The sequence below is a fragment of the Euleptes europaea genome, chromosome 1 (assembly GCF_029931775.1).
Source record: "Euleptes europaea isolate rEulEur1 chromosome 1, rEulEur1.hap1, whole genome shotgun sequence".
Taxonomy (NCBI): Eukaryota; Metazoa; Chordata; class Lepidosauria; order Squamata; family Sphaerodactylidae; genus Euleptes; species Euleptes europaea.
This window is the reverse complement of record NC_079312.1, coordinates 132363890-132378428: the sequence shown is the minus strand read 5'-3', so window position 1 is coordinate 132378428 and position 14539 is coordinate 132363890. Positions and strand designations below refer to the sequence as shown.

The 14539-nt window shown below is 43.7% G+C and overlaps 1 protein-coding gene across 1 annotated transcript; it reads right to left on the bottom strand.

The window, feature by feature from the left end:
* Positions 1–2259: 2259 nt before the first annotated feature.
* On the bottom strand, positions 2260–12221 carry SIRT7 (sirtuin 7). The gene is made up of 10 exons (XM_056859807.1): positions 12123–12221; positions 11905–12042; positions 10694–10798; positions 8575–8645; positions 8372–8444; positions 6801–6899; positions 6477–6713; positions 4477–4557; positions 3150–3256; positions 2260–2759 (listed from the first exon to the last, which is right to left on the bottom strand). Exons 1-10 carry the CDS (start codon positions 12216–12218, stop codon positions 2558–2560), a joined length of 1209 nt encoding a protein of 402 aa, XP_056715785.1. The 5' UTR covers positions 12219–12221; the 3' UTR covers positions 2260–2557.
* Positions 12222–14539: the final 2318 nt, after the last annotated feature.

Genomic DNA, 14539 nt, shown 5'->3' with positions numbered 1-14539 from the left:
CGTGTGGCTGGCCAGCAAAGAGCAGCATAGCAACACCTCTCCCCTCAGCCCACCATTAGTGGCGACAAGGGAGGCTTTTCCAGGCTCATTTGTCCTCCCAGCCTCCCCCGCCCCCTCGTGGCAGATTAGACACTGCAACTGCAGCATCCTCACTACCCTGCTTTCTTTCTGGGTGGGTCAGGAAAGTCAGCTTGCAGGACCACTGGGTCAACAGGATTTTTCCTGGTGGCCATAATGACCAATCTCGCCCCCCCCCCAGCTTATGGAATTTACATAGGGTTGCCAAACTCCAGGTTCTAGCTGGAGACCTATTACAGCTGATAAGAGATCAGTTCACCTGGAGAAAATGGCTGCTTTGGCAATTGGACTCTATGGCATTGAAATCCCTTCCCAAACCCCACCTTCCTCAAGTTCAGTCCCAAAAAACCTCCACCAGTAGCGAAGAGAGAGCTGGTAACCCTAAATTTACACCTATCATCAATCTTCTCTTCCTGGAAACTTGACTCTCAGCCACTGAAACTGTCCATGTTGTTGTGAGCAGGCAGCCCTTCCTTGATCCATCACAGTCCACAGGGTGATATTTTTTGAAGGTAAAGGTTTGCTTTGTGCTGCATCTCCACACAGTTCCATTCTCTACGTGCAAAGAGCCACAAGGGGAGTATCCACAGCTCAGTGGATATTACAAGTGGTTCTATTCCATTTTGATCACAAATTTACTTCCCCCTCAATTTATTGACATCAGCAGAAATATTAATCTTTTTGTAACAGTTTGAACCAATTAGTGCTGTTCATCATATCAGCACCACCACCTATTGGTGGAAATAGCTATTTACAATTTCAATTTTTTAAAAATGGTGACTACAGTAAATAGTTTGGAGGCTGACAACCAGAACTGAGCCTTCTGACATGCACCAAAACAAGTCATTCTGAAAAGACTGCCCAACTTTGGGGCCAAGAGTGTGCACACTATAGAAATAGTGTGTGTATTCCACACAGAAGCAAAAAAAAACTTGTAACAAATCAACTCCTAGCAAAAATGAGACCTTCATGGGGCAGGGGGAAACCCCAGAAGAACTGGACTGTTTCAAACATCACCTGGAATTCCCATTAGAGATACAAGCTGTCAAGACAGAGGTTCTCTGGATTAGTAGAAAGGCAGAGCAGGAACTTCGGGTCTCCCCTGACTTGTGGGGTTATACTCCCCTTGAAAAGACAGGTATAAAGCTTGAGAATGCTGCTTGACACAGCAGTCACCTTAGAAAACCAGGTAGCTGCTGTGGTTCGGAGTGCGTTTGCCCAACTCTGGCTGGTGTGTCAGCTGTGCCCATTCCTGGTTCAGTCAGATCTAACTAACCACAGTGATCCATGCCTTAGTTACATCTAGACTGGACTACTGTAATGTATTCTACTTGGAGCGACCCTTGAGTGTTTGGAAGAGGCAGTTAGTGCAGAATTCTGTGGCTAGACTGTTGGTCGGGGCCTGCTACAGGGAGCATATGTCTCCGATATTACAGCAATTACACTGGCTACCGATCTGCTCCCAAGTCCAATTCAAGGTGGTGGTTTTGCCCTTCAAAGCCTTACATGGCTTGGGGCCATGATATGTGAAGGACTGTCATCTCCCGCATGTTCCTGCCTGGGAATTCAGACTGCAGTGAGATGCCTTCCTGACTGTCTCATTGACTAAAAAAGCTTGTTGGGTGGGTACATGAGAGGGCCTTTTCTGTGGCAGCCCCACAATTATGGAATAACCTCCCCTACAAAGGTGTGCCTGGCCCCCTTACCATTGATGTTCAGGAGGCAGTTGAAAGTTTTATGTTGGACTGCATTTGATTCAGCTTTTATTATTGGCAGTCGTAACGAGTTTTAAAATTGTGACTTTGTATGGGTTTTATAATTGTAGTTTGTGTGTTTTTATAATGTCTCATTTATATTATAAGCCACCTTGAGTTCTGCAAGGGAGAAAGGCAGCTAGAAATGTTTTAAATAAATAAATGTAAAAATAATGGTAATTATGCTAAACCATACTAGTATGGAGCCACCACAAGATGTATCTAAAGTTGCAAGACCTCCCCCTTCTGCAAGTATGTGCACACACACACACACACACACTAATTCTCATCTAGGTACAGATTCACATTTTCCAGGACACAATCCCAACTGATATGCTTGCTTCAGCTCCAATAAAGCCAGGCTCAGCAGGCATAGATACATAAAATGGATGGAGGTTCAACCTCTGCACTAAAAGAAAAGTCAGCCTTCCAAGAAACAGCCGTTTATTGTTTTATCATTTCTGTAATTTAAGAATTGGCAGCCCTGAGTATCAAACGCCAACCTCCTCTTACACAGCAAGAACCAAGCTAGGCTTTGGCCTTGCTCCTGTTCGTAAGGTAAGAAAATTATATAAAACATCTATGAAAATAGCAGCTGCTTTTCCAGTTAATCCAGCAATCCTGATCATATTGAGTACAGATGACATTTCTTGTCCTGACTTCAGCAACTTCCATTGGACCCCCAAGGTTAAAAAGTCTAGTGTCCTCTTTGGACAGGGCCGTAATCAAGAGGCCTTTTTCCTTTTAGTGCCTTTTGCACAGCCCCTGCCAAACCAGCCACCAGAAAGGGGAGCTGCAGGCACCTGCTGCTGCTCTCCTAGCTGCACTTCAGGAAGACTTGCCGGTGGGGCCAAAGGTTTCCGGCTGTGGCTGCTGTTTTCTTCAGGTCTCAGCGGAGTAGCCAAAGAGAAAATGGGATCCTTTGTTCTAGGGACAGAGAGAGAGAGAGGGAGAACATGCCATCTTTAATTTACAACACTACCAGGGAATTTCACACCACTGCCTTGAGCCCCAAGCATCAAGTAAAAAACAAAACAAAAAAACTGTTTAGCAAAGCAGGTCTTGAACTGCAGTATCTTGCAACTGTAGTAAATGGCCTGTCTATTGCTCAGGACCAGCTTCTGACCTGAGAGACTAATTCTATTATGAACACACCTTATGGGCCAAACATTCCAAAGGATTGCCTTTAATTACAGCCATATGATATTGTGTAAGCAAACACAGTAAGGCGGTGGTGGAGAAAACTACTACCTATATGATTGCCACAGGGGGAAAAGTCATGAGGTTACAACCCTTACAGCACACAATTCTGCTGACCTGTCATAGCAAGGGATGGGAAGTCCCAGATCATCCATCAAAAGCTTCATCACATCATCACATTTCCCATGAAGCTTCAGGGCCGCTAGATCGTCCTTTGGTGTCCACTGTAGATAGAACAAGCAATACTGTCATGGAAGTGAACTGACTTACTGCTTCTACAAAACCAAAGTCATTTGTGCTGTATAATGACTGATAACCTGCTAATCCCATGGCAAAAGAAACAGCAATCCAGTCACGTTTCATAATTTATGAAGCACAAAGGAATGTTCTTAGTCATACACTAACATGGCTCACTGTATAATTAGTTGCAACCAACTATCAGACAGAATACATTGGGTAACATCTTAAGACTGTTTGGAGTGGGGGGAGTCCTTAAGCGGCTTTACAATTTTGCATTTCAGACCACGTCCCATTAACTTTTAGAAGGATTCAAAGATGATCATAAACACAGATACTTAAAAGTCATCAGCAGAGAAAACAACTAGTAAACACTCAGGGTGGGGTTACATGTGCAAAATTGTAGCAACCCTTCACAGAGCCTGGTGATAGTCATTAGAACTGTGCACCTTTTTTCGTTATTTTTTGGTTTTGGGTTTAATAAACCTGGAAAATTTTGAAAAATCTGAAGAGCCAAATGCAATGGATTTGGTTTTTTTGAAAAATTAGAAAAAAAATGTGTTTATTAAACCCAAACCCTAAAAATACGCTGCACAGAGTGGAAGGGGGGCTCCACAGAACAGAGCCTTCAGATCTCCGCTGCCTGCAGGCTCGGACCTCTACGTGGAAGTCTGAGCCCGCAGGCAGAGGGGTCTGAGCATGGAGGTCCGTGCCAGCAGTTAGGATCTAAGCGCAAATAAGTAAGGGGGGAGGGAAGGGGGAAAAGGTGGCAGGCCAAAGTGGCCCAAATACCAAAAAATTCTGCATTGTTTGGGATTAGCTTTTTAAGCTCCCTTTATTGCAGCCATTTTTTTATAGGTTAAACAAAACCCAGAAAATGCCTAAAATGTATTTTTCAGGGGTTTTTTTCCATTTGAATCATATAAACAAAGCAGAATCAGACTAACAGTCCACTTAGCCTAGGACTGTCTAGTTTGACAGCAGTTCTCCAAAGTCTCAAAGAAAATGTTTTTCCACCCCTGCTGCCTGTGATTTCTTTCTAATAAAACGCAAGGGCCAAGGTTTGCTGAGACCCTTCTGTATGCAAATATTGCTCTACTGCTGAGCTATGGCCCCTCCTGATAATCATATGAAAGCAACTAAAATCATATGGCATTTGAAACCAGAGCAAAGTGCTCTGCCCTTAAACTATATGGCTCAAATTTACCTGAAGATTTACAATGTAGAGCTTTGGGCGGTGCCTGGGTGGCTTGCTCATGCACCACAAGTGTGGATACTTCTTCAAAACCTGTTACAGGAAGAAAAATGCAACCAAAGCATTCATCAGTGCTGGGGAACAAGCAGGGTTTAGATTGTCAGATACCTGGAAAAATTATTCTTAATATCAGTTCCAGTGCAGGTGACCAGAAAAGGGGATAAATAGGGGCAATCTAGGGGACAGGATTTGGATGACAGAGAGACTTTTGCAGGATTCATCTGTGAACAGAATTCCCGTAGAATGCAAACGAGCAGGACCCATACAAGACAGAAGCAAAAGACAGATGGCCAACATCAGGGTGGGAAGACCACTGTTTACAGATGAACCATTGCCTACTGGGATTTTTGCAAAGAACACTGAAACAGATGAGGACCTCAATCTGATCTAGGACAGCTTCTCTTATACCCTTACACAAAAGTGCATACTCAGGTTCACTTGATACGGATGACTTATATTTTAATTGTAAAGATCCTGAGAAAAGACATCTTGATTCATAAATATTAACATACAATCAGTGGACTACAGGGATTCTATTAAAAAGTAGACCATGCAAAATGGGCTAGCCCTCCTCTCATCTAGGTAAAGGCAACACTGCAGTACAAACATCAAGAATTGACTTTTCTATAATTAAAGTCCTTCCTGGATGGGCAAAAAGGCTGTTCAGCAAAATGTTTCATCATCACACACTCAAGTGCTAAGTGAGCTCCCACACCCACTTAAATATTAAGGGAGCAGAAAACCTCAATGAAATTAAAAGAACACTCAGGATGCTTCTCTACAGTGGTCAAAGAACTACTCTTGTAGTTCTTACACAAGCAGGCCAACCCCTCTTCAACTCCTCACATGAAGCTTCATTTACGTGGAAGGCAAAGGCCAGCCTGACCAAACAAGTTGCTTTATTTTGAAACCTTTTCTTGAACAATACTATTTTACAGATTATATAGCCATAACCCATTTTGTTTTTTGTGAGTCTCATATTGTTTATTGCTATTATTCTAGCTGTCAAGAAAATGACAAATTGAGACGAATACTTTCTGAAACAGGTTTTGTTTTTCCCAAGCCAATGCGCTTGCTTTCTAGATCTTAACTACCAATTTTTAATATGGCTGTTTTCACCAACCTTCATCCTGACTTATATATACCCACTGATCTAAGAAACAGATTCTCAGCATAGAATTCTATTGGTACAGTGCTATAATACCCAAGTTTGTATTGGGAGGAGGGGGAGAATTAATACAGGTAGTTGTGCATCTGATTGTTCTGAAGCGCAACCTGTACTCTGGACAAGAGGCTACTGTTAGGACAGAATATCGACAAACTAGAGTGGTTTCCAATTGGCAAAGGTGTCAGGCAAGGGTGTATTTTACCTCCCCATCTCCTCAATCTATATGCAGAACATATCATAAGGAAACCTGGATTAGATTTAGGTGAAGATAGAGTGAAAATTGCAGGGAGGAACATTAACAATTTGAGATATGCCAATGATACCATATTACTGGCAGAAAATAGTGAAGACTTGTGACAACTACTGGTGAAAGTTAAAGCAGAAAGTGCCAAAAGCAGGACTACAGCTGAACATCAAGAAGACAAAAGTATTGATTACTGGAGAATTACTCAACTTTAAGGTTGACAATGAGGAAAGCCACGGCCCTCAGTTTGCAAAACCTGAGCAAGGCTGTTAACGATAGGATGTTTTGGAGGACATTGATTCATTGGGCAGCTGCCAGTCGGAAGTGACCTGACGGCACTTAACACACTCACAGTTGTGCATGTTTTCCTTTCACTTCAAAACCTTGAAAGCTGTAAACCAAAATCTCAAAGAGCTGATCTCAACTGCGTTCAGCACTCCTTCTCCCTTCTAAGATCACTCTGGAAAATCTTCAAACAAGCACATTACTGAAAACATTGAAATGCCCATGAGCAACAGCTACAACAGACTCAATTGTTACCTTCAAGCTAGATCCCAAGCAAAGGATCATATCTGCTTTGCTTGCAGCCTCTATTGCTGCCTCCCAGTTCAAGGGCTGCTGCAAGATGCCCTTCTCACCAAAGTGTACAATGGTATCTCTCAACTGTCCCCCACACTTTTGGCACACCCTGCCAGTATGGTGCCTGTGAAGGGCTGTGCGTTCCGTCACATCAAACACTCGGATGTATTCACGATTAGGTATGCAGGATGTGCAGACCTAGCAAAGGATGGAAGCACAGATTCCTGTTTAGTACTCCAAAGATGCTAGGGTGCCCTAATCCCCCTGCCCTCTGTGAGTGCTCACCTCTATGTACATGTTTCCATGCAGCTCAGAAAGGGCTTCCCGAGGGAGGCCGCTGCGCAGGTGGAGCCCATCACAATTCTGTGACACCACATGGTGCACCTAAAAGGAAAGGAAGCAGAGCTACTAATAAGAGTTCAAAGACTCCTCTTCCCCCTTCCACTATCAGCATTCAAGGAATGGGCTGCAAAGTTCTCACATCTCCTAGACAGCACTTCTCTTCCTTTCCCAATGCTCTGCCATTGCCAAAACAAATGGCACAGAGTACCTGCACTCTAAATAGTCCGGACTGTATTTCAGGTACTAATACTAGCAGAGTTATGGACGGCATAGCCTTGCATTCCCAATACAAGAATGTTAACAAGCTGAGCAGAGGGTAGGACTGTCAATGTATACACAACTAGGGATTACCTTCCTAGCAGCTATGTCTGCTTTAGAGGGGTGCATCAAAGGATAATGCAAGGGCTCAGCAATCAATATGCAGCACATTTTATATAGCCTAAGCAACACACACTGCATTCTACAGTCTTTTACAGAAATCTGGAAAAAGTATTGTGTGCCAAGTGCCATATGTCTCAACTAGTATGCCACAACAGTGGACTTCCACCACAGATTTCTGGCTACTTTTTATGAAGACAGCTATTTATGCAACCCCATGCCTTGGGGGGACTGATTACATACAGGAGGCTGAAAATGACCCTGCCAGTCTGCAACAAGTAAAAGCTAGCTTCTTTCCTACCTGTCTGCTTTGATCCTGCAGTTTGAATACATGTTTGCTTATTTATTTTTCCTTCAAGTTTTAGCCTCTGTAATTTTACGATATTATCAGGCATTCTAATTTTACCCACATTTAGTATTTGCTCGGATATTAATTAGTTATGCACTTTGATAATCTTGCCATTTTTAACCATTTTAACCATTTAAATAGCAAATCTATTTTGTATTTGTTTTTATCCTATGCTATTTAACTATGCAAATTTGTCTTATTTGATGGTCTGTGACCGCAAATAAATTATTGATTGATGATTCCCGTCTGCCTTGATTCACTTCATTGAGGAAGACTGTAAGCCTGAGCAAAAGTACCTGTAACAATATAGTAAGCCCAGCAGCAGCCCAATCCTGGATGTATTCACCCTCACTTAAACACAACAACAGGCTTCTTGCATGAGGAGCTGGAGGCTTGGGCAGACTTCTCCAAGAACTGGGATCTCGGTTCTCCTCCAAGTTATGACACTGTGTTTGTCCTGATGCTGCCCTTTTGCACCTTGAGACTTTTTATGGGAAATAGTGAAGACTTGAGACAACTACTGGTGAAAATTAAAGCAGAAAAGTGCCAAAAGCAGGACTACAGCTGAACATCAAGAAGACAAAAGTATTGATTACTGGAATGTGTGTGTGTGGGGGGGTGCTGTATGTGCAATAACTCCCATCCTTCACATGGACAGGCTTTCTCACCACCACAAATCCTCTTGGAATACAAGAAATGCTTTTCATGGGTAATAACCAGCTATGCTCTTACAGCTGCCCTCTCCCTAAGCTGCAGGAATGCAGGATTGACAAAGAAGGGACCTTACCAGTTTGTGCTTGTGCAAGCAGGCAATGCTCATATGGGTGAGCGTGGGCTCTGCCTCACTCAGATCTGCAGCTCTGGCAAAGGGAAAATACAATATATATTGTCAGCCAATCCAACACAGCCTGGTTTAGCCTTCTTCTGTGAAGCTGGGAAAGTTTCCCAGATATGAAGGAAGTCTTTATGAACTGCCAGTTGCCTGATTACCTGATACTCCTGCCCTTCTGTAACATTGTCCACACCCCATTTGGGCCTCGGTAGTCAGGGATTGAAGCTGCCTATGTTACCAGGAGACACAAGAGAAAAAGGAAGCCAACTGAGTGGTTCTGCAAGGATGCATTAGCCTAGTCCATCAATATCTCCACGCTGTCCACTTCCCATAGACCCTCTCAGTGCCCTGCTTAGATGACACTTCCCTACACCAACTCCACACTTGTCAAAATTCTAACTCCTTCATAGTACAAGGACAAACTCACATCCCATGCTGAATGCTGCCTGAGAAACTAACTGAACACTTTCTTCTTCTGGCCCAGGAGCTATTTCCTGGAACCCTGGACATAAGCCAAGCAACACATGAGGAAGCTCACGTGGCAAGCAGCTCAGCACTACTTGTTTGGAAGGTTCCCCTAATGTCATAATGTCTTGCTTGTTAATTCTTCCTTATTAGGACTCAGAGAACAATGAATTTCTATGAAGCGTTAAATTAGATTAAGTCTAAGAAGATTGCCTCATCACAACCATCTAAACAAATCACCTATTAGTGCTTTTGTGAATAGTCATGTATCTTGCATACAATGAAGCTTTGTGCACAAACATCAAAAATGTCTTGCGTTTCATTGGCTTTTTGTCCCTACTGTTCACTGCACACACCCCTATACAGACATACATGCCATTTCAGGACATCCTTCATGCATCTGATTAAGTACTCCATGAAGCCTTATACCACAATTAATCTAATCTTTCATGTGACGCAAAACTCTTTTTACCTTTGACAAAGCAATTATTTGATGAAGGAGAGAAGCTGATGGCCGGCTTGGCTTTCTCCTTGCATTGTTAGATTGTGCAAGTAATCTAACCTGTTCCTCCACACCCACACTTCTGGGCACAGTCTTCTGCTTTACCAAAGAGGTGTCTGATAACGAATCCCCCCTTCTGAAAATACGGAGTGGGGTGAACAAGTGTTTCATGCCTTTCCAACCTTCCCTTCTTGCAGGGACAGCTTTTGGGCGAGGAGCCTTCAACATTTCAAACAAGCACAACCAAGATGTTTGGCACCCGAACAGCATAATGTGTAGCTCAGGTCAGTGACAATTTCACTTGGGACCACACAGGATGCTAACTGTTCCCTGGAAAGTGACAGGAACAGAGGCATATGCCCAACAATCAGCAAATATTGCAAAGCAGGATGATTCTACTTCATTGCAAAGTAGGATGTTTCTACTTCCACTGTAGCCCACTGAGCCTCCCAAAAAACAGACCCTCTAGAACAACTTCGGGGAAGAGGAATTTGGTGGGAATTGGCACTGTCTCTTGCACAAACTTAAATGCCCTTAAACCTTCAGAACCGGGCAAATGGATACCTCCCTGAGACATGCACATGAAGCTGCCTTATCCTGAATCAGACCTTTGGTCCATTTGGTCACAATTAGGGTCCACTGCAATGACTTCAGGTGCCATCTAGTGGTGATTACCTTGAAGAGGTCCAACAAAACCTTTTTCATGACACAACCTTAATTTGGTCGATCCAGAGGATACCAGGCAACTATCAATTGCACAATCAGCTACGACAGTCACCATTAAAGATCCTTGCATCTCCACACCATCAATTAAGAGCACTTTCACAGGAGATACTGAAACCTGAATGCCATATAGCTCCATCTCCAAAATGTAGAGTTGCGAATGTGATGCCATGCGAGGCCTTCAGAGGCACCGATGCTTGTAGAACGGAAACCAGGAGAACTCCCTCCCCCACAGGCTGGTCAATAAACTGAACCTCAACCCAGACAAGACTAAGAATGAAAAAGGGTCTTGGGGACTGAGGAGTCGTTTGTCCTGGAGGGTATTGCATACCCCCTGAAGGAACAGGTCTGTAGCCTGGGCTAGTGCCAGATCCAGGCCTACAGTTGGAATCCCAGATCTCCGAGCTGATATGCTAGCTATGGCTGTTTGTAAAAACGCGTGATCTGGCCACAGTAATCCATGTTATGATTACATCCTGATTACATTCTCAGGTGCTAAGTTTAATGTATGGACTGACCACAAGCAATACAAGCCACAATAGGATCTTGTGACATATGACTGCGGAAGAACTCTCACAAAGTCTTACCGTACTGATGCCAGCTCCTGTATAGATGATGAGGTGTTTAGCACCCTGCACAGCTGTAGAGAGCTTGCTCACTTTTTTCTTCAGCTCTTCAGGGTCATCACAAACCTAAGAGTGGATGAGCAAGAGATTAAAATGATTTCTGAAGCAGCATATTTTACAGTTTCAAACCACTGGCTAAGGTCCTGTTACCATACTGATAATTTTCTCAGATAACAAAAACAAGCCCCTGCCTAATCCCAGATGGGTATGTGTCCTAATCTGCTGAAGTTCTTTCTTGTCTTCCCTTTGGTTTGTCCTCAGTCCCCTAAAGTTTTGTAAAAGAAAATGTGGTAAGAGGAATGGGTGCAAGAAGAAACATGGTTTACTATCTAAGAAAAGGGGTGGATAGTTATGGATGTGCAAGATAAAAACAGCTTCACTGGAATCAAAAGGACTTAGAAATGAACATATACATTTTTATTCAAGATAGACTTCTTCCAATAATATGTTATTACAATCATAGCATGAACTTGATCTTGCAACCTTGTCAGTGTGATGTGGTTGTCAGAGTATTAGACTAGGATCTGTGAGGCCCAGGCTCGAATCCTTTGCACCTGTGTTAGTGCCAGTTTAGCCAGGGTGTAGGGGTCACACTGCCTCCTGAGGCCATCCCCCCCTTGAGGATTGCTCTGAAAATAGGGATTTGAGCCTGACATTAGACTCACTATGCAACACTGGCCAGCAGTGCTGTTCAGAATTCTGCAAATGGTCATTTTGTTTTAACTAAAAAAATATGGCACTTTCCTCTGAGATGGAGATCTCAAGCTGCTACAATCTGCAGAAGTTTCATGTGGATACTTGGCAAACTTAGTGTCACACGAATACCAAATAAGTGTCTCCTACCTGAGCAAATGGATAAATATCCCCCCCCCCGTAGTTTCAACATCTATATTTATAAGCATGCTATTCAAGAATGGTACTGTGCAGATAGCTTCCAGGATTCATCTCTAAGAAGAGAACTGTGGGTTAAATAAGCCACGAGCACACACTAAAGAAGCTGAAAGGTATTGTTCACCGAGAGACGATGAGCTTGCTTTCTTTATACAGGCCTTTTCAGCCTGAACTGTCACTCACAGGTAAGCGGCTCAATAACACATAGTGGATGAAGCGCCAGCTAGTTCCTGTCTCTCGTTCACACCCACACAGAAACGCACGCTTAGAAGCACACTCGCCTCCTCCAGCCGGCACCGCAGCCTCTCGCGCTTCTTTCGAAGCCGCTCCAGGTCGCGCACGATCTCCTGACATCCAGACAAAAGCAAGGCCTCCTCGGGGCTCCGCTCAGCCACCGGCTTGTGGAGGATCCGGGACACCTGGCGTCGAACGAGAACAGAGGGGGTGAAGGCGTCTGTTCGGGGCGCGAGAGAAGCCAGCGGAACCGCCTCTTCCTTACCTGTCTACGTCGCTCTCGCTGCTCTTCTTGGCGGAGGAACTCGGCGCGCGTCGCCGCTTTCCGCTCCGAGCGACTCAAACTCCTGCCGGCCGCCATCGCCTCCGCCGCTTCCGCGAACCTAGCAGCCCAGCCGGCGGCTTCAACTACTTCCACTTCCGGCCGCCTGGAGCAATGAGAGGGGATGCTAGAGCGCCTTCCTTGCTGCCATAGAGACTCACTGGAGAGGTTATGCTCCCAGAACTTCCGGGTCTACCATAGAGTCGCCTTTCCACCATTTGTATAATGGCCTCACTATAGAGAGACCAAGGGATAGAGCGACGCCATCTGTAGGATGGCCTTAGAAAATCATGAACAATGCTGACTTGGGGCTTCCATCGGCCAGTGAACAGGAACAGCGCAGGGTTAGCAAGCCCAGAGCTGCAGTCGGTCGAAGCCTTACATGTTGTCGAAGTGTAACTTTCGTGGCGCCGTGAGGCCTTCTCAAACTGGCTCTAGGGTTGAGAGGCGTTAGCCTATACTCCTCGGACGACTTTATGTAAGCAAGCTCTAGTAAAACAATGTTATTTCTGCGAAGTTTTACAGAGGAAAACACACTGCAGCTATTGGTTCTTGTAGGCTATCCGGGCTGTGTGATCGTGGTCTTGGTATTTTCTTTCCTGACGTTTCGCCAGCAGCTGTGGCAGGCATCTTCAGAGGATAATAGCCATGCAGATTAGCTTTGGATTTCACACATTAACAGATCACTTCAGGATACAATGATTCCATATTAACATACCACACCCTCATTAGCACATTATCGTGATACTTACAGGACAATGATTAGCACATTACCTTTGATACTTTTTGCAGGACAATGATTCAGCTCAAACCCAACCCCTTTCTGACTATATATTACTCTTCCTACACACTTGACACTGAGAGACACTGTCCTTCAGTGTTACTCCTCTGAAGATGCCTGCCACAGCTGCTGGTGAAACGTCAGGAAAGAAAATACCAAGACCACGGTTACACAGCCCGGATAACCCACAACAACCAATGAACTCTGACCGTGAAAGCCTTCGACAATATTTTACACTGCAGCTAGTTTGCTTCAACCATCCAATGTTCAGGGCACACGTATACAAATGACAGCCAAAGGTACATAGTAAGGAGGGGAGCGTAGGGGGTCGTTATGCTCAGAACATTTTAACCTGTGCTGATGTTTGTGCAGGTGCCACCTTCTCCCTTTATTGCACGGTTTCTCCCCTAAACTGTAGGTATCAGGATGTTTGCTTCCATTAGAACAGTTTCCTCCCACCTCCCCGCAAGCCCTACGCAGCTCTACAGAGCTTCCACGCTCAAATTAAACGCAGATTATCTCAAATTAAAGTTAGGCCTGTGGGCTTGTAGAAGGAATCGAAACCTGAACAGGAAGTCTACAAAGTCTGTGCTGTACTTGCAGACATTTCTTAACAGGAGGTGAAGAATGTAAAAGGCAAGAAAAAGTCACCACTGCTCACAGCAGTCAGAATTTAAATAGTCTAGGCACGATAAACATTCCAAACAGATGTCTTTTACAAATTTTTCTTTTTCACCGTTCAAGCTTCTACCTTTAAATCATACAATTTTATTAGCTTTTCTCAGAATGGGGTGGGGGACGCAGAGTTTGTGCCCTGCTTCAGGGATTGTTGGAAGCAACTTTCTGGCTACCGTTGGAGACAGAATGCTGGACCATTTAAAGTTTTGGATTGATGTACCAGGATTATTTTAATGTTCTTTAATTCATTTCAGTTGCATACAATTTCTTTTTTCACTATTAAATTAGGGAGCGAAAGTGGGAGTTTTTTTAACATTGCTAATTAGTGTTTTTAAAGCTTGCCCATTTGAGTGGTCAGTTGGCCATGTATTTCTTAACTATTCAAATGTCTATCTTATCTCAGAATTTATTCAGGCCAGAATTTATTCTGGGGAAAGAATATCAATACATGTATAGGTAGAACAAGAAATTATGAGGCATGTGTATGCCAGCTGGACAGCATATTCCTAATGTATTCAGCTATTGTATACTTCCTTTTCAATGTATATCTTCAAGAATTCAAGACAAGGATTGCCTGAAAGTCTTTTTAAAAAATTAGGATACTGATGGACTGTTTTGATAGCCTTAGTAGCCCCAGGATACTTCATTTCACCAGCATCTGCTAACAAGGGGGTGCCTGTAACTGACAACTGACAAGAAAAATCTTCAGGAATGCTTTTAAATCCCAGTCACAAATGTCTTTAAAGTTTGATTAATCCATGTTACACATCATTTGCACTTTTGTTTTAATGAACCTTCTTTCAACCTGTTTTACAGGTAGCACTGAAAAGCCATTTTTTGCTTCTATGATTTTATCCAAGTTGGACAGTCCACTAAAATACCTCTTTGTGTCAATGAGACC

Coding starts and splice junctions, on each gene's coding strand:
- SIRT7 (XM_056859807.1), bottom strand. CDS start 12,218: ATGGCGGCCGGCAGGAGTTTGAGTCGCTCGGAGCGGAAAGCGGCGACG. Junction 6,900..8,371: donor GCTTGCACAAGCACAAACTG/GTAAGGTCCCTT, acceptor CTTTCCTTTTAG/GTGCACCATGTGGTGTCACA. Junction 2,760..3,149: donor CCCATCCCTTGCTATGACAG/GTCAGCAGAATT, acceptor CTCTGTCCCTAG/AACAAAGGATCCCATTTTCT.